The sequence below is a fragment of the Siphateles boraxobius genome, unplaced genomic scaffold (assembly GCF_051911475.1).
Source record: "Siphateles boraxobius isolate OS27281-9 unplaced genomic scaffold, OSU_SipBor_1 111, whole genome shotgun sequence".
NCBI lineage: Eukaryota > Metazoa > Chordata > Actinopteri > Cypriniformes > Leuciscidae > Siphateles > Siphateles boraxobius.
In genome coordinates, this window is record NW_027508713.1 from 498,027 (window position 1) to 522,908 (window position 24,882).

General features: G+C 42.4%; 2 protein-coding genes across 2 annotated transcripts; one reads left to right on the top strand and one right to left on the bottom strand.

The window, feature by feature from the left end:
• Nucleotides 1-2,735: 2,735 nt before the first annotated feature.
• Nucleotides 2,736-5,511, top strand: LOC143706675 (E3 ubiquitin-protein ligase TRIM35-like). Its single transcript, XM_077198881.1, has 5 exons — nucleotides 2,736-2,831; nucleotides 3,840-4,061; nucleotides 4,150-4,172; nucleotides 4,313-4,431; nucleotides 4,513-5,511. Exons 1-5 carry the CDS (start codon nucleotides 2,736-2,738, stop codon nucleotides 5,100-5,102), a joined length of 1,050 nt encoding a protein of 349 aa, XP_077054996.1. The 3' UTR covers nucleotides 5,103-5,511.
• A 2,049-nt stretch (nucleotides 5,512-7,560) lies between these two features.
• On the bottom strand, nucleotides 7,561-24,315 carry LOC143706454 (caspase b-like). Its single transcript, XM_077198375.1, has 8 exons — nucleotides 24,196-24,315; nucleotides 13,886-14,159; nucleotides 10,147-10,283; nucleotides 9,245-9,418; nucleotides 8,880-9,132; nucleotides 8,655-8,744; nucleotides 8,168-8,277; nucleotides 7,561-8,010 (listed from the first exon to the last, which is right to left on the bottom strand). The coding sequence occupies exons 2-8, from the start codon at nucleotides 14,148-14,150 to the stop codon at nucleotides 7,900-7,902; spliced, it is 1,140 nt and encodes a 379-aa protein (XP_077054490.1). The 5' UTR covers nucleotides 14,151-14,159; nucleotides 24,196-24,315; the 3' UTR covers nucleotides 7,561-7,899.
• Nucleotides 24,316-24,882: the final 567 nt, after the last annotated feature.

Consider the following 24,882-nt stretch of genomic DNA (forward strand, 5'->3'; position numbering starts at 1 on the left):
TATGTGGAACCGGTGGAACCTTTTTACATAAAAAAGTTTAGTAAAGCAAACACATCATTTTTTTTAGGTGTATATGAGTATATATGCAAAATTCATATAAAACACATAGACATATGAAACAATATAGCAAAAATGGCCGTTTTCATGTAAGTGCACAATAATTTCCCGTATATGCACATAAATGTTAAATATATGTAGCCTAGGACGCATATGTATGCATATATGTACTTATTTCAATTCATCAGTATCACATGCATGAATGTTTACATACATTTATTAAATATGTGGGAAACAAATATGTATGTCACATATTTATACTTAATGTTGTCCATATATGCGAGAAATACTATACTCTGTAATATATGCAGATATATGGTATCATATATACAGTAGATTAACTCAAATATTTTCTTCACATGTTTGGATACATAAATGTTCATATATGTTGCAGGCATAGGCTATATTGTGTTCTCAGATAAGTCAAATATATGTATAGATATATGTCATGCTATTTAAAATATAACATATATGGCCATACATTACATTTTTGTATGGGTAAAAAGTACAAAATATATTTCAGGCCTAGTGGAGTTGGTAACTAATAATAGTAGTAAATGTGTAAAGTTGCATAAAATGGAAATACTCAATAAAGCAAGAAAAAACTACCTCAAATGTGTATTTAATGATTGGATTAACTGTTATCTGTGCTGTTGTCCAGTAACTCCAGTTGGAATTTTCACCCCAAAATGGCGGCCGCGCTCCCGAAGCGCCACCTAGAGGCTGTTTCCAAAAAAGCATCAGAGTTTCGCCTCTTCGTGAGCTTAGAATTATACAGTTCTATCTCCGTTTAGGGTAGTTCAGAGATATTGAGCGTCAAAGTTTTTACATACCTGCTTTTTTTGTGAGATGGAACCTTTCTATTTTATTAATAACTAGTAACAAATTTTTTTTTTTTTACAAAAATAACACCACACAGGCATTAATAAACACATAATGGATAAGATTGTCAAAAACTCAATTTCGATCAAAAGTGGAGATAGAAACCTATAATTCTAAGCTCACGTCTTGTTCTTCCATCCACCTGTTTCCGGGGGGCGCTACTGTAAAAAATAAAGTGGGTGCAACTTCCGGCCAGGCGGCGGAAGTAGCATACCAATGGTATTTTGTGTGTTATTTAGCTAAGAGGCTAGGTGTTTTCTTTATTCGGATCATGTTTTTACTATTTAAACTAAGTCGCAAACCTCTATGAGAGATGTCGTTACGGAGCTCATGGAAAACATGTGCTAATTCAGTGGCCAATTTTATTATAGCCTACAATTATCCCATTATATAAACATCTCCATGTTTTCAGTGCTGATGCAGACGTGTTCATGTAACATGTAAGGGTGGCACTGCCAATAAAACACCTAAAAGCTGTCACAAAGAACCGGCTAAAATAATGATTATGAATATGTAAAATATAGCAATGATACATTTTAATTAGGCTATTTATTAATAAACAAGTGTTTTCTGTGTCGATGCTGACTCGCGATCTTCACAGTAGTGAACGCGCCGGAGAAAAATGCACATTTCATAGGGATTACATAGTTTTCTTTTGTTTTGAATTGTTCCGTTTAAGACATTTCAAGCGTTCTGTAGATAATATATATATATATTTCTCAGGTCTGTAAGGCAAGTAGACTATGCTGAGTTTCGGTTCATTTATGAGACCAGCTGCAGTTCAGGCGCCGGCGCCTCCGTGTGGTGATATTATTGTCTGCTATATTTACTTATTATTTATGAAATCCAGGTAATTTGTTGATGAAACGTTGATTAAAATGAAGATACAATTAATACAAAACAAAATTAACTTTAAAGAAAGGCAGTGGTTTCTGTTTGAGGTCTGTAAAAGTTTTAAAGCAGTCTTTTAGTAGGCTAACGCTTTCAGGGAACTCTCACGTCCGTAACATTGTTTTTTCCTCATAAATGCGAACACGAAAAATAAAATAAAATTAATATTTTATTTTCTGTGGAGTGCCAACCCTCATCCAGTGGGTAGTATTACTTTAGGTTTGCGCAGTGTAATTCACACATTTCACAGAATTACACAAAAAAATAATTTGCCACCTAAAAATGTAAGATTTTTTTTTTTAGCCTATTGGATCTGGACGGGAAGGATAACTCTGGGAGTTGAAATTCTCCCTTCACACACCGCGACACAGGTTCGTGGATCGATTTCGGTTTTATATCGCCTATGTTACAGATGTAACATGATTCTTTTTTTTATTATTATTTAGGAACAAACCAGGGTCTCTGTTTAAGAAACGCCGGCTCGCAGCGCATCTTCAAGTTTAGCCTAACCGAACGTCCAGTTTAACTGCCAAAAGTTGATCTTCTAGTAATATAGAATTCTTTGTGGAAAAACACACTGTATTTTTGTATTTTTATTGCATTTTTAATTTATAAAAAGTTAAATAATAATAAATTTTAATATAAATATTAGTTTAGCCTAGTCGACCGTTAATTCTCCCGACGATCGACTAAGAACATGTAATCGAATGCCCATCCCTAGTAGCCTAAGTTGCTATTTCACCCTTTTTTAATTTCGTTGAGGTTATGTTCCCACATCGTTAGCAAGTTTGGATCGCTAACGTTACATCTTGAAAGACTATCAACTGTTGAATGAATGAACGAGTGTCACGTCTCGCTTGTTTACTTCGAACCGGAAGACGCGCCCACTTTTGACGCAAGGCCTCATGGGACGTGGAAACTTGTGGATATTAGACATTCTCTGCTTCAGGCAACAACAAACCACAGTGAACATGAACGAAGAAGCTGACGAGACCGCTTTGGTTGGCCCCGTGGTTGGAAGTGTCGATTAGAGCATGGTTGTGTGCAAGCTATGCAACAAGGAATTCGCATATCACCGCAGCACATCGAGCCTCAAGTATCACCTCAACGCAAAACATAGAGCAGCTAGCGTGGACCTATAGGCTACCTGAATTTCTGAAATGTACTATATTTCTAAATATGCTATTGCTACACTTAATGGCAAAAATTGCACTGATCTGCTGGACTTGGTTGAACAAAAATAAACAATATTTTGTTGCTTAAGCTTATGTATTCAGTCATTATTCAATGGAATACTAAAAATCCATGTGAAAAAAATTACTTCTGCTGTTCTCAGGTAAAATATTTATGCAATTAAAATGCGATTGATTTCGATTAATTAATTACAAAGCCTCTAATTAATTAGATTCATTTTTTTAATTGAGTCCCGGCCCTAATTCATATCTTTTTCAAACTCGTCGGCGAGCTCCACCTGTAAGCCCTTGAGATTCCCTCAAGAAAGAGGTCAAACGAAAGCGAAGTTTCTTCATTGAGAAGCTCTCATAATGCACACATACAGCTCCCTCAAGGACTGAGCTTGCATGCTCCTCGCCCAGGCAAATAACTCACATATCGTGTGTGTGTGATCGGGTGACAGATAACGGTGACACGGATGAACACACCTCCTAAAGACATGTGTTCAAACAAACGGTCGCCTGAAGACAAGAAAGAGGATGACGCATTTCACAGGTGCCCTTTTATACTCACGCTCGCACGACGTCATAGGCTGTTGCCGGCCAATGTCAAGTTCATTGTCATGTTTAGACTCATGCTTCCCTTCTATATATACACCCGTCATGCCAGAGGCATTCCCAATATAGTGTCTTCTAGAGGACGCAGTGCGAGTTCCCATTCAAAAAGGGACAATGTTCCTCTGAAAGATGCATGCAGTTTTGTCTATTAACCACTAGAGGGTTACATAGTGTACCTTTAACATCACATTTAAAACATGTCATAACAATGTCTCACAGTCTCAAGTTCAGCAGACAGGGAGAAAAATCAGGGAGGAGTTTAAGAAAATCCACCGGTTCCTCAAAAAGGAGGAGGAGAGCAGGATAGCAGCTCTAAATGAAGAAGAGAAACTAAAGAGAGGAAAGATGGAGAAGAGAAGGAAGGGCAGAATACACTCACTCTCAGACAGACTCCGAGACGTGGAGGAGGGAATGAAGGACGATGACGTCACCTTCCTTCAGGTGGGGAGGGGATAAACTTCACATACTCACACGTTTTGTTTTTTTATTACAGTCGCTAATCTAACTGTCTTGATGCGCATTTTCACAGAATTATAACAGCATTATGAACAGGTATGTATTGTTTTCTGAAAGAAAATATTCATGAGTTTATCTGTGTAAACATTTTTGTCTCTGAGGTTTGTGTGTGTGTGTGTGTGTGTGTGTGTGTGTGTGTGTGTGTGTGTGTGTGTGTGTGTGTGTGTGTGTGTTAGGACTAAATACACACTTCCAGATATAGAACTGAGTTCAGAAACTCTTATTGATGTTCCTAAACATCTGGGCAACTTGAAGTACCAAGTGTGGGAGAAGATGAAGGACGTCTGCCCTTACTGTGAGTACTAGTATTTGTGGGTTACTGTAACAAGTGCTTATATGTCGACTAACAGATTATATTTTCTTCTAATCTCTCCAGACCCTGTGATCCTGAACCCAAACACATCTCCACCAGACGTCTCTGTGTCAGATGATCTGACCTCTGTGACCTCATGTCTCCATCGGCAGAACGAACCGAACCCTCTTCCTCTGCACAGGAACCGGATGGTGTTGGGAAGTGTGGGATATTGCGATGGTGTTCACACATGGGAAATTGAAGTGGGAAACAGTCGCCAATGGACACTTGGAGTTTGTTTTGAATTGGAGGGAAAGCCTATAATGCAACCTTTGACCCCTGAAAACGGCTTCTGGAGTCTCAGACGTGATGGAGACTCGTACAGATTGCTGACCGCTGGAATGTCAAGATTAAATACCAGTGTAAATCCAGAGGTAGTGAGAGTAAAGCTTGAGTGTTACGATGAGGACTCATGGGAGAAGAAACGCTGGAGGAAGGTGAGCTTTTCTGATGCCAGCAGTGATTCTCTTATTGCACAGTTTATCAGAGTGCCGTTGGAGGAGGATCTCTTCCCCTTTGTGATGCCAGAAAAGCGCTCCGTCCCACTGCATATCGTCCCAGCTAACATTATTCTGACTGTTGAACAGAAACTGTCGTTCATGGAGAGACATTGAGTCTTAATCGACGTGTGTTTTTATTTTGTTATGGGTATATTAATGGTTCTGTTACGGAAGATTGACAAACAAGGCAGATGAAAAGGAAATAACTGTTCATTTACTGTAATGATCTGTTATACCGATTACTTCAGCGGAGAATTGACTGAACCATCTCTTATTTATTTGAAGGACTTTTCCCCCACATCAGTTTTTTTGTAGTAGACTGATTTCAGAACAATCACGGAAACTGACCAATTCTTTATCCTCCTCTCAATATCCCAAAGCTTTTCCTGTTGGTCCGCTGCAGTTGCAGATATAACAATCATAATGTTGAATGCTGGTCTTGTGTATCATTGTGATGTAACGTGACACACTGTGTACTAAACTCCTTATCCTGATCAATGTGTGTAAATATCCTGTTTGACCAGTTCTGCATTTGAGGGTTGTTCATATTTAATGATTCTGTTTGGTTGGCTGGCATAACTTTTCATGTCTTTCCACCTTTCTCTGTTTTTGGACCATTAGTTGCTGGATTAGATTGGTATTTTTTAACTATGATACTAGGTTATTGTTTTTTTTTTTCTATAAATCTTTGCATCACATTATAAATATTAGTTTATAAACTTAGATGTCAGGCAGTCAGCTTTTAAAGGGGACATATCATGCTAAATTCACTTTTTTAGCCCGTAAATGCATTTTGTTGTATATTTGTAGTGTTTATAAGTACAGAAAAGTTGAAATTAGTCTCTTCAGGTGCTTCGTTGATATCTTAATATTCTTTTTTGGTCATATTTTGCAACCTGTTCCGATTTTTCTATTCTCTATGACGTTTTTTGAACAATTACGTCAAAGTATTTGCAGCGGAACTGCCAAATATGGACATCGACTACAGGCCCAACACTTCGAGCACTCCGCCATTTTAATTTCTCGCTGAGATTTTGTAGTCTAAGCTCAAGGATGCAGAAGTTACGAGAGGGTATGTCAAAATGTTCGGATGTTGAATGTAGTAACCCACACGCTTCATTACACCGTCTCCCAGCATCAGAACCTCTTCGAAGTGCCTGGTTGAGTTTCATTTTTCATGGAAATGTACCCACATCTGTGGGTAAAGTCATTTTCGTGTGCGCGAATCACTTCAAGGATAACTAACGTTAATTCAGCAACCTCCGCCAGTATAAAGAAGGATTTGCCGATAGACTTCGTCTGATTGAGGGGTCAATTCCTCCTATCTTTGGAGACGATCGACGAACAGAGCACTTCGGTAAGCTGTAAATAACGTTAATAAAAAAATAAAGTACTTTACTTTCTTAAAACACACGTCGGTCATGGTTTAGCAGAACCTTTGTCTTTCTTTTTTTTTTAAGTACACGTCTGTAGCAGTATTACTGTTGTTGAGTTTCATCATGACAATGGTCATTTAGCTGCTGTGTTTTCTGATGCTTTTCTAAACGTAGCATATTATCAATACAGATTTTTAGTGGTAAGATTTGGCCGTAGTCATTTGTCTTGTTAGTGTGCCTGTTTTAACAAGAGAAATAATCGACTTTCACTTTATTTAGAGGGCTAAACCAACAAGTATTGTAGTAGTGGGCATAGATGGAGAAGTCACTGTAAATACAGTAACATACCTTACCGATACATCCATATGAAGACGTTGTTCTGCAGGTTCGTCGTCTTCATTTTCATCTCGCTCCGGGTCCGGCTCGAACATGTGAGGCTTGATGGACAAGTCTTCCGTTGTTGACATTTTGTTGTTAACGTGTGAATATAAAGTTTCTGTGCCGCTAGATAATCGTATCTCTGCTATCAAACTACAAAAATGGCCGAACGGGGTGGAGTAGAAACGAGTGTCACCTCTGCGAGCTGGAGAGGGGGCGGGGTATGAAGTGTCTCATTTGCATTTAAAGAGACCGCACCAAAACGAGTTGCTCTCAGACGCACATCAGAAAAGGGGTAGAAAAGGGGCCTGTGGAGCTATAATAATGAGGAATTCAGACCCAATCATTGCAGTTCCACTTTATATAGAACACAAATGTATGATTTATATGTAAAAAGGAACGATTTAAAAGCATGATATGTCCCCTTTAACAATTTTGTATTTGACACACTGGAATCCTTAAAGAAATTAATAATTGGGGCCCAATTTTCATCCACTGTGTTCCCACAATAATACCATATTGGGGCCATTTGTGGGTTCAGTGTGATCATCCATGTAGACCCCATAAGGTTATGTGTGTAGTCCACCTCGGACCCATTACTAGCACCCATTTGCAACCCAGGTGAGCCCACATATTGAACATCTAAATGGGCCCCTCTAGAGCCCACTATGGACCCATCATGGGCCCCTATGGGATAACATACATGAGGCTAATGAGGAGCGAATGGATACATTTATGTGGGCACCATTTGGGTTGTTCAATCTGGTCCTAAGCCCATCGAAAACCCACATGGGGGACAAGGAGGCAAGAGACAAAGGCATGGTAACAAATTAGAAAAGCTTTATTAATTAATTTGCACTTTTATCAAAGTTATATAAAAAAGATTAGCAAATGTTCTTATAACACGCTATCTGATGGAATAAGTAGTGCACATTGACACTATTTTGAAAGGAGAAAACTCCTTAGCAGTAAACTGGTTAATATAGTAATATTACAATGGGAAAGTAAATGAGATTGAAGTAAAATAAATGTATATAAATGATAATTTCATGCAATACACTGCCTTTATATATTTCGAATGTCTTTTTGCATAAAATACCCATCTTTGCTATTAGCCTGTGGTGTCTTGCCTCAAACTTATTTTAAACTGCACATCATCAGAGTCCAGGGAACAGGTAGAGTTTCTTTGTATAGGGCGTCCTGTCAATACATGGCATTAGTGTACCATAGGCTGATAATCTTGTGTCTTTCTCCATGCTTAAGCCGACCTATAAAAAAAAATAAGATCATATTTGAATGTGACGAGCAAACTCCTGTATTAATTTTAGCTGAGCAATGCACCGAGGATGAGAAGAAAAAACCCCAGAACAGATTTAGACTTTGGGTTTAAATAAATCAAATTTAAATGGGATTTTCAACATTTACCTTCCTGAACAACTCCATAATGTCATCAACATGAGCCTTTTTACAGAATACCTCCATAATGTACACGATAAAATAACTCCCAATGGAAGAATTTCTCCACGCGCCGATCTCTGTGGAGAAAAGCCATTGGTAGGTTAAGGTATTTCACAAAGTAACACAAAATTTGAAACCTTGCTCATTATTGAAGAAACACTGACCAACACGAGTGGTTTCATCTGTTCACCATGGCAGTGTGAATCCACATTAAAGTAACTTTGTTAAAAAACGGAAATCAGTTGCTTTACTTTTACCAGGTGTTACATCACGAAAGTGCGTATTTAGGGGCCATTTGGGACCGGGGAATATTGTCGGCCCAGATCCAGCCCACATCTGGTACGTGTGGAATCCACGTGTATCAGATGTGGGCCGGATCTGGGCCGGATCTATGTTGCTGTCTGAGCTACAAGTAAAATCTCATTTCAGAAATCAGTGTTTTCTGAGCACTTACCAGGGAGGCAGGACTTAAAACAGAAAAAATCTTTCTCTATGTGCACAGTGTGCACAGCGGAGTCTGGTACATCCACAGCTCCTGGGTGTGCTGGACAGAGAAACGGTTAATTATATGACAATATTACAGTAAATCCAGGAAATAAATATATACATTCGGAGTACAAAGAGAAACGTGATAAGAAAATATGATAAGAGGAGTTGAGTTGTATCAGTAATGTCGTACTTCCTCTGCAGGCTTGGATCAGAATAACCTTTGGTTTATTAATCAGTGCAGGACATTTCTGTGAGTTCAGATGAGAGAAGATGCCGTCAACAAAGAAGAACTCATCGGCGTATTTCCCCTCAATATAATTGAAACCTGAAATGGCATCTTTATTTTCGATTCTCGTCCCATGAGACATCATAACCACAAAGGTGCTGTCCGAGTCTTGATGTTCAGAACGTGCAGCGAAGTTCTTGACTCTATCAGCTATTTCCTGTCAATACAATTTTTATTTTTTTTAAAGAAATGCATAGTATATAATGCATTGTAAAATATATGTTGCCATTTCTATATCAATACTAGAAGTCCACTAGTTGTATACGCACTTGCCCAGTTAGATCTGTGCATTTCTCAACACTGTAACCCAGAGCGGTCAGCAGCCACTCCATGTTCTCCTCGTCTCTCTCGGCTCCTTGCCTGTATGGTAAGTGCTTGAATCGTATGTTGGTGATCAGCAGAGCTAAACGTTTCCTCTGAGACTTCTCCTTTGGTATATAAACCTATGAGAAAACATCAGTATTAGCAGAATTATAACACTAATGGAGTCCCCTGAACTAATAATAATATAAAATAAATCATAAAAAAGTGATTAAGATGTCATATCAATTTTTCCTGTCTTGTTTGTAGATATCATGAGAGGAAAATAATATAAAAAAAAGAAATGGCTATACAAAAATAGAGTATGTTTAAAGGATTAGTTCACTTCGAAATTATGTATTCCTCAAAAACCTTAATTTCTTTTCAACTGAAGAAAGAAAGACATGAACATCTTGAATGACATGGGGGTTAGTAAATTATCAGGAAATTGTAATTCTTAAGTGAACTAATCCTTTAACAACGTAATTATTCATAATATATAACATAAGCTTGAAAACCCAATGTTCCACAACAAAATTAAACAATGGCTAATAACTGATATGTTTCATATCCCTGGTATTAAAACCAGATGAATGTGCAGAGGCATCAAACCTTCTGGAGGACCACCGTCATCAGCGCTCAGATCCTCTCAGACATTCAGTCTTTTCTTTCTTAACTTTCACTATCATAGACTTATAGTTTGAACTTCATCATTTCCTGTTTTCTTTGTTCATGTTTCCCTCTTTCATTTGTTGCTATGGTAACTCATTTATTGAGTTACGGACGGCGGGACGGCGACCCTCCAAAAGCAGGACTGGCAATCCCTGAATGTACGGTTTTCACAAAAGTTTATTGAAACAGAGATACTTGCATCACTTTTGTTTTCTCTGAGAATTCTGCTCTTAAACTCTTGGCTGCTTTGAGTAACGCTGGCTGGTCTCTTCCAGGTCTCGCTGTCCACCACACACACTGAAGTATTTCCTCCGTCCACCGGCTCAGACTGCAGAACTGAAGTCAGGAAAACACACATCACAATATATCAACATTCTCTACATCTGTCTGCAGCTGTTTATGAATGATGAAAGTCTACAGTATTAAGACTCTGAAGAATCAGTTTCAGGGTGCTTGTTTTCACGATGAAGGGGGTGGATTGGAATCCACTGCTGCTTCAATGTATATGTAATGATTGATTATAATTAAGGTATTAATCAATATTTTTCCTTCTAAATATCAAATGAGTTGAATGACTTCTCTGGAGATTTTACTTTATTTATATAAGTTACCAGTGTGATTACTGAAATGTTCTTTTCATGTATTCTTTAATGTCTGTATTTGATATCTGAATGCAGTGCTTGCTTATTTAACCCAGCTTCCAGAAATGAAATAGGGACTTGTTTTGTGTTTGAGAAAGGTCTTCAATGTGTTAAAACATATAGGGGTCATTGAAGCCAATAGTTTAAGGGGGCATTTCTTTGTTAAAGCCTTTCTTTCCAGTTAGACTAAAGTTTAGCTATCTTTGAGAGAAAGAACGCATTATCTTGATGTTTTGAGAGGACTCTCCTGTTTATAGTGAGAGCCTGGCCAAATCCAACCTTGGAAAAGCTGTGTGTCGGTGTGTGTGTTAGTCTTCTTGGTTACAGGGTAAGGAACCACTGGCATTATTGGAGATTGACTGAGTTGTTGTTCTGGACATGCTGGCGCCCAGCAACCCAAATCTGCGACCTGGAAGGTCATGACGTGCCTAACTTCAGCTGCATAATCGATGGAGATATGCTTCAGTCTATCTGTGTCACGTAGAGGCTGAGGCGGTCGGATCCATTCGCAGATATTTATTAAAGGAACACAAAAGATCGAGTCCAAGCACGGAGAAACAAGAGGTACAAACTAAGACAGAGTTTGGGTAAAACAATACTTCACAAATGGGCACAGAACAGAACAGTCCAGATAAAGGGTTGCTGAGGGTGCACAGGTGAAACTGATGAAACCATAATCAAACATAATGAGTCCATGGTGGAACATAACGCAGGAAGAGAGTGCCCTCCAGTGGCTCATGCGGGCACTCCAGCCGCTGATTGTCACATAACCCCCCCTCTAAGGAGCGGCTTCTAGACGGTCCGTGGAGAGGCAGGGGACCTGGAGACAGGAGCAAGACCCGGGACCACGGAGAAGCAAGCTTCGCAGGCAGCCCAGGCGGGGCAAGCTTGGCAGGGAACCAGGCCGGAGCACAACAGACAGGAGAACAGGGCGGAGCACACTGAACACGGGAACGGAGTAGATCACACCTAACTGGGCTAGCCGGAACCAGTAATCCAGGAAGCTCAGACGTAGGCAGTAGAGCAAAGGTCCATGTAGATGCCGCCCCCATGGCCCTCTCAGGGTACCTACTAGCAAAGGTCCATGTAGACGCAGCCCCCAAGGCCCTCACAGGGTACCTCCTGCCCCCCCCCAAAAAATACTTGGGGAAATCCACGGGAGGAAGGTGCTTGAAGGGCGCCGGCAGGGCAAAGCGCAGAGGCGGGGCCGGCAGGGCGAGGCGCAGAGGCGGGGCCGGCAGGGCGAGGCGCAGAGGCGGGGCCGGCAGGGCGAGGCGCAGAGGCGGGGCCGGCAGGGCGAGGAGTCTGGGAACGCCCTCCGGAGCCTGGCGAGCCAAACGAGTCCTCCCTCTCCTCCTTCTGCGACGGCGCTTCACAGGGCTAGATTCACTACTGGACTCACTTGACACAGTAGACTCGGTAGACTCACTTGACACAGTAGACTCGGTAGACTCACTTGACACAGTAGACTCGGTAGACTCACTTGACACAGTAGACTCGGTAGACTCACTTGACACAGTAGACTCGGTAGACTCACTTGACACAGTAGACTCAGGACTTGACTCACTTGACACAGTAGACTCGGGACTTGACTCACTTGACTCGGGACTTGAGTCACTTGACTCGGGACTTGACTCACTTGACTCGGGACTTGACTCACTTGACTCGGGACTTGACTCACTTGACTCGGGACTTGACTCACTTGACTCGGGACTTGACTCACTTGACTCGGGACTTGACTCACTTGACTCGGGACTTGACTCACTTGACTCGGGACTTGACTCACTTGACTCGGGACTTGACTCACTTGACTCGGGACTTGACTCACTTGACTCGGCACTTGACTCACTTGACTGACTTGGCTCGGCCGGGGGAACCTCCGCGGGCTCCGGATTGGCAAATCCAACAGGACCAGTGCGGAATACGGGCTCGAGTGGGCATACGTGAGTCGCGGGTTTGGTAAGACTGCAGTGAGGAGCTGGCTCGGCCGGATAGGACGGGAACGTGGCTATGGAACAGTCCACGAAGCAAGCCTCAGCAATGTACCGGTCCAGAGTCCAATCGGTAATGTTGCTCGGCATCCATCGAGCAATCCGGTAATCCAGCCCGTTCCGAAACAGGCCTATGAGCTGGATTTCATCGAGCGTTCCAAGATGGCAAATGGAGATGAAGTCCTTAGCATAGCTTTGGACGGACTGGTTCACTTGAAACATTACCGAGAGATATTCTCTCAGGGCCCGGTTGCTGACGACTATGGGAGAGACTGCTGGAGCAACTGCTGGTTCCATTTTGCGGTGAGTTGTTCTGTAATCTGCTGGATCCTGATGTGGTGAGGTATTCTGTCACGTAGAGGCTGAGGCGGTCGGATCCATTCGCAGATATTTATTAAAGGAACACAAAAGATCGAGTCCAAGCACGGAGAAACAAGAGGTACAAACTAAGACAGAGTTTGGGTAAAACAATACTTCACAAATGGGCACAGAACAGAACAGTCCAGATAAAGGGTTGCTGAGGGTGCACAGGTGAAACTGATGAAACCATAATCAAACATAATGAGTCCATGGTGGAAAATAACGCAGGAAGAGAGTGCCCTCCAGTGGCTCATGCGGGCACTCCAGCCGCTGATTGTCACAATCTGTATATGTGTGGAAAATTACTGTGTTTATCTATTTCATAGCCAATGAGAATCATTCATCCTGTAAGCAATGACGTAGCTTAGACCTTGGAAATGGTATAACTGCTGTGATCTTTGTAACTGTAAGCGGGGCGGCCTACGAACTCCTGTGCGAGTATTGAAGCTGACTTCTTCTGATGAAACTGCAAACTATCTTCAGGAAATATTTTCTTTAATTTTTTATAATTCTGACTCTGGGTCTTCATTCTTCATATCTGGTTCTGGGTCTTTAACTGTATACCCCTTACAACGTCATAAACAGTTTTTTTTTTTTGTACACTCTAAAAAAAGCTGGGTTGTTTCACCCAGCATTTTTTAGAGTGTAACTTTATGTAAAAATCAACTCATCTTAGGGGCATATACATATTTGAATACCGCTATATTATGCGTTTTATATATGACAATATTATGACACCGAATCCCACCCTTAGTTCTGTTTGATTCTCTGTTTGATCTATTGCACAATATACACATGGTTATTTTATTGTATTATTTATAATAAACACATTTTCATATACAATCATTTTAACATAACTGTACAATTTCATGTATATTTCTCTTTATTTTTTTCAAAATGACGACTACTCCTCAATCTTAAACTAGTATAAATTGTTATTCTTTACCTCCCTGAAGTTTCGACTCAAGGGTCTTTGCAAGATTATTTTGCTTGATTTTGCGCAGCGCTTGTACTGTGATGTTCCCAGCCTGATCACTGTACTTCTCTACCATGCGATCCACAACATCGGTCCGATCAGCTTTCTCAAGCTTTGATTGAGGAATACGCTCGATGTCTGGTACCAGACCATTCCACAGGCACCACTTGAAGTTTTTTAAGTCTGCATCCACAATATTCTCAAGTGCATCATTCATCAGTTCTTTAATGTCCATTTTGTGTCACTATAGAAAAAGGAATGAAAGAAAAGTCTTGATTGGATACAAAAAATGACAATAAAAAGAACATTTCCAGACTGTTCTCATTTATTTCCCCAAAAACACCCAAAGGGGAAAGTTCTGTGTTTGCAGGTTATTTACAATGTTTTCCGGTGCAGTGAAAGTGGGAGAGCATAAATGCAAGTACTATATTTTAAATAATTTTTCATGCTTTAAATCAGTTTGTGTGACCACACCATCACTGTGTCGTCAAAGGTCAAAGTTGTCGCAACACTGTAAAATCGAATTAGTTAGACTTACTTTAAAAAGCAAGCAAACAATTGCCTTAGAAATAACGAGGAGAGTGAAATAGGAGTTGTACTGACAAATGCTTAGTTAGTGTACTTCACTTACACAAGAGTTCTGAAAACTAAAAAATAACTGAGAGTACTTGATAATTTACTTTAAATCAAATGTAATTGTTACCATTGTTGTGTTTTGCATGCTAAATGTTGAAGTCTGTATGACTCGAACATGATCAATTTCAAAATACTGTCCCAAATATAGAGGGATTATATCCAATTAAAAGGTTGCAAGGTTTTTGTGACATACCAACACAATTTTAAAATATCATTATTTGACATAAAATGTAGCTATGTTATAAATCTATCATTCATATATAGCCTATATATATGTATTACTTTTCTTCCTTTGAAACCAAATAACTGTGATTGATTATTGCATCACTGCAGGGATATAATAAAAACCCTATAAAGAATACGAGGTTGGGCAGAAGTGTGTGGGCCCTTTACATCGTCCCAACTTCCCCCCTTAGTGGCGCCCTGAACATTTCACTAATAAAACCAAGAGATACATTTTCCTAATGTATCTTAGGAAACAAACACAGTTTAGAGGCTTGAATTGAGGAGCCAATAAGGCTGATAAAATTAAGGAAAAAAGCTACCTATTTATTTTAAGAGAATTAGCGCAACTATGCAGATTTATTTTGAGACACTATTGTTTGCTATAATGATAGTACAGTAACAAGTCTGTGATTGTACTAGCAGCATAACGTATTTTAATTGTTCAATATAGCTCAAAGTCAAATATAAACAGATAGTTATCATTCACTGATGTCACTCTAATTCACACACTTTAGAGAGTCAATTTATTAATTTAGAGTAATTTAGGTGATTTTACTTGATTTATTCCAGTAGATTCCATTAAAGAAATCAAGCCGAAACTACTGTTGTTACCATCATTTTTTTTAAGTAAGAAAGTAAAAAAAAAACTTTTTAATAAAGTAAAAAAAAAAAAAAAAAATTCAAACACAAACATTTTTAGGAAAATCAACATAAATTTATGAAGCTCAGGACTGACACCTGTCTTAGTGGCTCATTATATACATAGTGCATAATGATGAGCAACACTGTCAATCCAATCAAACTCATTTATTTAGAATAAACTAAATTAAGTTGCGAGTAAACATTTCTTCAAATCAGTTATGAGCAATTAATTATTTTTTTTAAATGTATTACATCAAGAAGGAAAATGACTTTCTTCATAAAACAAAAAAATATTATATCAAACTTAAGTAATTTTATCCTGCAGGAAAATCAGGTTATCAACTGACAGTTATGCTTCAGTAAAACCAGTTTTACATGGTTGAACTCAGTTATCATCAGTAATCTTAAACCATTTATTTCATTCTCAACAAAACCAGTTATTGTAGATTGTACCACACACTCAAAAAAAATGATGTGTTGGCTTTACTTAACTTTTTTATGTAAACAGGTTCCACTGGTTCCACATAACTGGGTTTCGTTAAACAAACATAATTTGTTCATGTAACTTCAACATCATGGAAGTCATTTTAAGCGATCCAATTAAACTCTGAGCTGAGTGTTAAATGAACACTGAAGCAGTGTTAAAGTTAATGAGATAATTAAGTGAATAATTGAGTGATGATTGAGCATTATTGAAGACACCTGATGTTAACAAGCAGAATCATTGAAGGAGAAACCGGAATTTCAGGTCACCATTATGGAGATCAGTGTGTGTTTTAGTTGGGCTCTTGACCACCACATTATTAACTTTATAGTTTGTCTGGCTGCTATATTTAAATTGTAACAGCCAGATAATCAAACAGAAAATGTGATTTGATGGTGATTGTAGTGTTTTAACATAATCATTATATCACAATCATTTGACCTGAATCACTGAACTCATACAGAAGCCAAATTTTGAGTTAAGTTTACCTTGTGGATTATAGCAGCACTGCCATTGTAGAGCATACAATTTTTTTAACCTTTTCAAAGAAATCCAAATGATCAGATCAAATAAAAAAAAACTTAAAAAAAAACTTTTGTATGCAGGCACACACAGACATTAATATTTAGCATATGAACCTCTGCAATGGTGGCAAACAGATCACCTCTGAACATAAGCTCAGTATTTATTCATGTAGCAATGCATGATGGGAGCCATGAATGAGTTTTGATTGGTGGCACCCAGAATGCACTGCAACATGCTTTATAATTGTCAGCATTGTTAATTGAGTTCTATATGAGTTCAGTAACTCAGGTCAAATGATTGTGATACAATGATAATGTTAAAACACAACCAAGATCATCAGATCACCTTTAGTATTTGATCATCTGACTGTTATAACTCATGTACAGCAGCCAAACATAATCTAAAGTTAATAATGTGGGGGTCAAGAGCCCAACTAAAACAAACACTGATCTCCATAATGGTGACCTGAAATTCCGGTTCCCTTTCGAGAGGTCTCTCCTATTGCGTAAGTAGCTTACGCTATGGGAAAACTCCTTTTCTCGAGAATATTGAAGTCTTTATGTAAAACGCATTGCAGCTGCACAGCTGACAGCAATGAACGAAGGCAGCTCGGTCATTGGCTGTGCTGCGGCAACTTGCTCGAACCAATGACGGGGCGACTCTGAATGCGCGACCAATGAGCGAGCTTCGCGCCCGCGCGCGTCAGAGCCCGCCAAGATGGGCGTGGCCAAGAGCTATATATTGGGCGCCCCGTCATGAGAGTTCTTTAGATTTAATCTCCTTCAGCGAACACCTTCTTCGCTGGATCCTCCGGATTATTGAAGCTTCGCCGTCGAAAAGCATACCAGCGGGATTTGCTACGAGGACGTCGGCACCTTCAGCCGCCTTCTAACGCGATCCTACTGAGCCATCCGGCGTACTGCTCACGCAAGTATTTACATCTGTTCGCTCTGCGACACTTGTAAAAGAGCAAATTTTCCAAGGCGTTGTTTCAAATGCCTTCCAGAGACCTTCTCCCGGACGGGGATCGTCACATCATCTGCGCTCGCTGCCTGGGCCGGGACCACGCAGAAGCTGCTTTGACCAAGGGCGGATGCCCCGAATGTGACGACCTGGGTCTCTCCACACTGCGGGCTCGCCTCGCCGCTTTCGCCGTGAGCGAGCCCATCGCCGCCATCCCTCTGTTCGAACCGCGCACTAAGAAAAAGCGCCGCTCACAGAGGCTTCCTGAACCTGAGCTCAGTGACGTCACGCCGAGCCAGTCTCCGCGTGCTTCACCGCCGCTCTTGCCTTCCCCATCGCCCCATCGACGAACTCACCAAGTCGTGGAAAGCCCCCCACTCCGCGCGCCTAAAGCCTTCTTTTTCTTCCTCGCTCTCCTCTGTGGACGGCGCGAAGGAAAGAGGCTACGAGGGAACACCGCCCCTCGAGGAGGCCGTGGCCAATCATCTCTGCCCGCCCTCCACCACCGGATGGAAAGCCAAAGCTTCCCACCCCTCGAAGCCCTGCCGCACTACTTCAGCTCTCACCGGTCGCGCCTACGCCGCCGCCGGCCAAGCTGCATCAGCGCTTCACTCTATGGCGGTACTTCAAGTGTTCCAAGCCAAGCTTCTCCGCTCTATGGACGAGTCTGGCCCCGAACCCGAAGCCTTTAAGGACCTACGCAGCGCGACTGACATAGCCCTGCGAGCCACGAAGGCCACCGCCCAGTCTATCGGCCGTGCCATGGCTAATTTGACTGTTCTCGAGCGCCATCTGTGGTTGACTCTGACTGAGATGAAGAACGCGGATAAGGCGCCATTTCTCGACGCGCCTATCTCCACCAGCGGGCTGTTTGGACCGGCGGTTAAGGGTTTCGCCGAACGCTTCACTGAGGCCCAGAATGCTTCACAAGCTATGCGGCATTTCCTGCCCAAGCGCTCCAGCTCATCGCAGAGCAGACAGAGGCCGCCGCAGCCGCAGCGGGCTAGAACAGCCCCCACCGCCTCTCAGCCCGCGCCTCAGGCTGACGCTCGACGCCGCTCGCGCTCTCACAACCGCAAGCCGCCTTCTGAGCGACGGGGTCCTCGGCCCAAGATTGTGCTGAACCCCGAGCCTCGAAAGCCGTCCTAGCCACAAGAATGAAAAGAGAGAGTGCGTGTCTCGCAAAAGCCGGACCACTCTCTCTGCAAAAGCTCAAGCATTACCCAGTCCCCTTACAGGCGGCTGGATATGTTCATACAGCAGTCAATGGGCCAGTCACAGAGCTCGCTCACCTGCAAACAAACGCCGTTTTTACGGCGACGCACAGAAAACACAAAAAGAGTCTTTTTCTGCCTGTGTCACTAAGGGTTCACATGTCCACAAAGTGTGCATTCCCAGATACTGTCAAAACAGTGCCAAATTCATTCCCAGCTCAAGCTGCGCACCCCATGAATGTAGATCACGTGCCTACGGTCATGTACGCACCACTACACACAAGCACTGTTCACACAGTTATAAATTCATCCCCAGTAAAAGCGGGAAACATTATAAAAGTGACGCGTGTGCCTACCACTGTTTATGCACCCCCACTTATAAACACTGTCCTTACAGTGTCAAACACAACCCCAGCCCAGGCTGCGAGTTTTACAGACACAGCGCGCGCTGCTGTAATCACACACGCGCCCATTCACTCAGCTGCTCAGCGTGCGCCCGCGCCTCTGAGAGCTATGAGCTCAGGCGATTCGCTGGCCGGTTCCCTGCGTCACAGCGGCCCGCCCCTAGCCTGTATTCAGCCCATATCTGTACACGCAGCGGCATGGGAAAATATTCCAGATATGCCGAAATGGGTATTGAATATAGTAAAGCACGGATACTCGCTCCAGTTCGCTCACAGACCACCACGTTTTACGATTGTGGTCGAGACGAAAGTGAGAAAAGAGTGCTCACATGTTCTATGCACCGAGGTGCGCAAACTAATAGAAAAGGGCGCTGTGGAAACTGTTCCCCCCTCTCTGAGCGAGGCAGGTTTTTACAGCCGCTATTTTCTCGTCCCGAAAAAGGATGGCGGTCTCCGCCCCATCCTAGATCTCAGACACCTGAACAAAGCACTAATGATTCGCTCGTTCAGAATGTTAACAACCAAGCATATCCTCGCGCAAGTACGCCCAGGAGATTGGTTTCTCTCAGTGGATCTGAAAGATGCTTACTTTCACATTCCAATAGCGCCTCATCACAGGCCGTTTCTGAGATTCGCTTTCGAGGGACAGTCGTACCAGTACACAGTACTTCCGTTCGGCCTGTCCCTGGCTCCCCGTACATTCACGAAATGTATGGATGCAGCACTTTCCCCCCTAAGGCGAAGGGGAGTGCGAATACTGAATTATCTCGACGATTGGCTGATTCTAGCACAATCAGAGAGTCAGTTAATAACACACAGATCTTGGATTATCAGCCATTTAGAATGCCTGGGTCTAAGAATCAATTTTGCAAAAAGCATACTATCTCCCAGCCAGAGGATTTCTTTCCTGGGAATAGTTCTAGACTCGATGCAAATGACAGCGCGTCTCTCATCAGAGCGCGCGCTCACCATCCGGCGCCTTGCAACATCATTCAGGGCGGGCGCGCTCGCCCCCGTCAAGCGGTTTCAGAGGATGCTCGGTCTCATGGCCTCAGCATCGGCCGTACTCCAGCTAGGATTGTTGCATATGCGCCCTCTCCAACGCTGGCTCAAGAGCCGCGTCCCTACTCACGCGTGGTGTTCGGGCCACCTTTTAATCAGAGCGAACCACGGCTGTATAAAAGCCCTGACGCACTGGAAAGCCGCCGACTGGTACCAGTCAGGCGTGAGTCTGGGTGTGAACACAAGGAGAAAGATGATAACGACAGATGCCTCCAAAATAGGTTGGGGGGCCCTTTACGAGGGCAGGCCTGTCTCCGGCTTTTGGTCAAACCCGGAGAAGCGCCTACACATAAACTGTCTGGAAATGAAAGCGGTCGCTTTGGCTCTCAGAGCCCTGCTCCCACAGCTGAGAAACGAACACGTCTTGGTCCGAACGGACAACATGACGGTAGTATCGTACATAAATCGCCAGGGTGGACTCAGGTCGAGCTCCATGCATTCAATGGCCAGGAGACTCATTTTATGGTCCCAGCACAACTTGCGCTCGCTGAGAGCAGCGCATGTGCCAGGTGCCCTGAACCAGGGGGCGGACATGCTATCCAGAGACAAAATTCTCCCAGGAGAATGGGCTCTCAACCCGCTGACGATTCACTGGTTATGGAAAACCTTTGGCAAAGCGGAGATCGACCTCTTTGCCTCCAAGGAGAACGCGCACTGCCCTCTTTTCTTCACGAAAAGCATGAATGCGCTCGCCCAGAGCTGGCCGAGCCGTCCCTTATATGCCTTTCCCCCGATCGCGATGCTACCGCAGGTCATCAGTCGGGTCAGAGAGGAGAAAAACGCAGTGCTGCTGATAGCCCCACTCTGGAAGAACCAAACATGGTTTCCAGATCTGATGCAAATGCAATCTGCACCACGGCCGATTCCACTGAGGCCAGACCTCCTCAGTCAGGCCAACGGGATGATATTTCATCCCCGCCCCGATCTGTGGGCCCTTCATGCATGGCCCCTCAACGGGTTCCCAGGAACCTCACGAGCGGAGCACTAAAAACCATCGCTGAGGCGCGGGCGCCCTCCACGAGACGCTTATATGCCCAGAAATGGAAAGTGTTCAGTGTCTGGTGTAATGCCAAGGGCCTGAACCCTGAAACATGCGAGATTACGAACGTACTCGCTTTTCTACAAGGGCTTCTGGAGGCGGGCCGCGCCCCCTCCACGCTCAAAGTATATGTGGCGGCCATCACAGCATCACACGACCCTGTAATGGAACGTCCATTGGGAAGAAACGACCTAATTATTCGTTTCCTAAGGGGCACTAGGAGGATGAACCTTTCACGCCCCCCCCCTCAGTGCCGATCTGGGACCTAGCTACTGTCCTAGACGCTCTTAAAGGGCCTCCGTTCGAACCACTCCGAACCGTGCACCTTAAACAGCTCTCGCTCAAGACTGCGCTCTTGCTGGCACTCGCCTCGGTCAAGAGAGTGGGCGACCTGCACGCGCTTTCGACAAGCGCTGCCTGCCTAGAATTCGGACCTAACGACTGCAGGGTCGTCCTTAGACCGAAACATGGGTATATTCCTAAAGTGCTCACCACTCCCTTCAGAGCACAGGTTATCTCCCTAACTGCGCTATCGTCCCCAGCAGACGAACACGACGCTAATCTACTCTGCCCCGTTAGGGCTCTCAGAGTGTATTTGGAGCATTCTGCCCTATTCAGACAGACAGAACAACTGTTTGTATGCTTTGGCGGCCGTACGAAAGGTTCCGCCGTTTCAAAGCAGAGAATCTCTCACTGGATAGTTGAAGCTATAGCGCTGGCTTATGAAGCTAAGGGACTTCAATGCCCCTGGGGAGTCAAAGCACACTCCACCAGGAGTGTGGCTTCTTCCTGGGCATGGTCGAGCGGGATACCGATCGAGGATATTTGTGCGGCGGCAGGCTGGGCCTCACCGTCCACATTTATCAGGTTCTACAACCTACAGGTCCCGACACTGCATTCCAATGTACTATCAGCATGATGCTAGTTGAACTACGAGTTCGTATCTAGATTATGTATGTGCTTGTGTCACACTGAGCGCCTTCTAGCCGCTCTGTATTCTTTCCCACATATAAAGCTCGCCTCTGCCGGCTAGTTGCATGATAACTTTGCTTTTTTAGCTCAGGCACCTGCCTCTGGCTATCATAAGGCGAAGTTCAGCACGCACGGCGTTTTGCATGGTGTTCCCATAGCGTAAGCTACTTACGCAATAGGAGAGACCTCTCGAAAGGGAACGACTCGGTTACTAACGTAACCTCGGTTCCCTGAGAGGAGGGAACGAGTATTGCGTAAGCTGCCGTGCTTGTGCTTGGTTAGTTCGCTTCAGTCGTTTTAACCTAAAGAACTCTCATGACGGGGCGCCCAATATATAGCTCTTGGCCACGCCCATCTTGGCGGGCTCTGACGCGCGCGGGCGCGAAGCGCGCTCATTGGTCGCGCATTCAGAGTCGCCCCGTCATTGGTTCGAGCAAGTTGCCGCAGCACAGCCAATGACCGAGCTGCCTTCGTTCATTGCTGTCAGCTGTGCAGCTGCAATGCGTTTTACATAAAGACTTCAATATTCTCGAGAAAAGGAGTTTTCCCATAGCGTAAGCTACTTACGCAATACTCGTTCCCTCCTCTCAGGGAACCGAGGTTACGTTAGTAACCGAGTCGTTTTCTCCTTCAATGATTCTGCTTGTTAATATCAGGTGTCTTCAATAATACTCAATCATCACTCAATTATTCACTTAATTATCTCATTAACTTTAACACTCTTGAGTGTTCATTTAACACTCAGCTCAGAGTTTCATTGGATCGCTTAAAATGACTTCCATGATGTTGAAGTTACATGAACAAATGTTGTTTGTTTAACGAAACCCAGTTATGTGGAACCAGTGGAACCTGTTTACATAAAAAAGCTAAGTAAAGCCAACACATAATTTTTTTGAGTGCATGAAATACAGTTTCTAGGCAGAACTTACAAAAAAAAAAAAAATCTGTAGGCTATTTCAATTACATCTATCCGTAATTTGGATATACTTTTAAAAATAACTAGCATGCAACTTAACCATTTAGTCAATTATTATAACATTAGCTAATATTTACTTGAAAACATAATAGGAAAAAGCAGACTAAAATAAATAATTTTACTTGATTATCAGTATTTTGGAGGATTTGTGCTTTACTCAAGAGAAAATTAAACTTTACTTGTAGCTACCCTTATTTAAAATAACATTTTTGCGAAGAATAAACAATTTCACAATTTTATTTCAACAAGAAAAGTAGGCCAACGCGTTACATTGTTGCATATTATTTTCTTCCGTCTTACTTCCACTCTACAAATCCAGTCGAATATTGCGCAATTTCATTTAAATGATGCCAATTGCATTTCCGCAAATTACATTATATTTGTTTTCATACAATAAAATCACCCAACTGCGTGAACTTGAGACGTGACTCTGCTTCTTCCTGTTAATATTTAGCTCTGAAAGGAAAAACTGAGTTAATGTGTGTGCGAACTTTGATCAAAGTAAAACGATCCCCGCGCTCGCGCAGAACAGGACACGTGGCACAAAATATTGCAACACCCAGTCTTTTAATTAGCCTATTAATGATGACGAATGTTTCAAATATCGGGACAGAAGAATAGTGATATAAATAGGATTCAAAGACTAATAGTTGCAGACTTGCACTATACTTCTAATAAACTACAGGACCTTGTTCCTCAGAACGTTCCCTCTCAGAAAAAAAAGGTACAAAAGCTGACACTGGACAGTCCTCTTTGAAAAGGTTCTTCTAATATAGGTACAAACGTGTACATTTTGAAAGGACACCGCCACAATGCTTTTGTAGTGTACCCTTTTTCTGAGAGGAAGTAACATCTGGAAACCCTAAGGCCACATGTGGTGGAAAATTATTTGGCAATTATTTTGTCTTCTCTCGCAAAACCTATTGCGGTACTTCGATGGCAAAACTTTTGTGTTCTTCGACACAAGAGAAAAGCAAAGTTTCTCGGGGGAACGAAAAAAAAAATCCTCCCATGTTCTATCTCATATATTTTTTCTTCACCATCCTTTACTGACTTCGTAGTAAGTAGTAAACAACTATAAACTGATAGCATATATTGAAATAATTGGTTAAAGTGAATAATATGATGCTCTACTCACGTCTCAGGTGATCAGGGTTTCGTGTAGACTGTCTTTGTGCTTTAGTTTGGGGGGTTTCACTTTCTCTTAGATCCTGTCCGTCACACTCCCACATCTGAGCGCGCGACCCACCAATAAAAGCACTCGAGTAAGCTACTGGTGTAAAACGATCTGAGATGATCCTCATCACGTTGTATCGAAGAACAGAAGCAAATGTGGTAACACATAAAATAAATAAATAAATAAATAAATAAATAAATAAATAAATAAACTTTTTTGTGTGTGTGTGTGTGTGTGTGTGTGTGTGTTCTTGAGGTTATTCCTGGTTTACCTCGTTTTTAAAATCACAGTGTACACCTGCCAAATCTGGCCGAAAACAGATTTATATACAATATACATTTTAAGATACTTTTTTACACTATTTTTAAAAGCAACTTAAAAAAAGCTTCAATGCCTATATTACTGTAAAAATTGTAATAATACCATGTTCTAAAATGAACATGGGGTTACAAAGAATGTATCCACATTCCTGACGAGCTTACTGCGTTTTGAATTATGGGTGGCACTTCCGGTTTGGGGAACTCCCATTCAAAAAGACTGAAACGAATCATTTCAAATCATAAGATTGCCCCACAAATAAAGCTTATCCGTTAGTTTGACTCAATGAGCTATCAGTTTTCTTTCATGTTTTATCTAAGAATAACATGA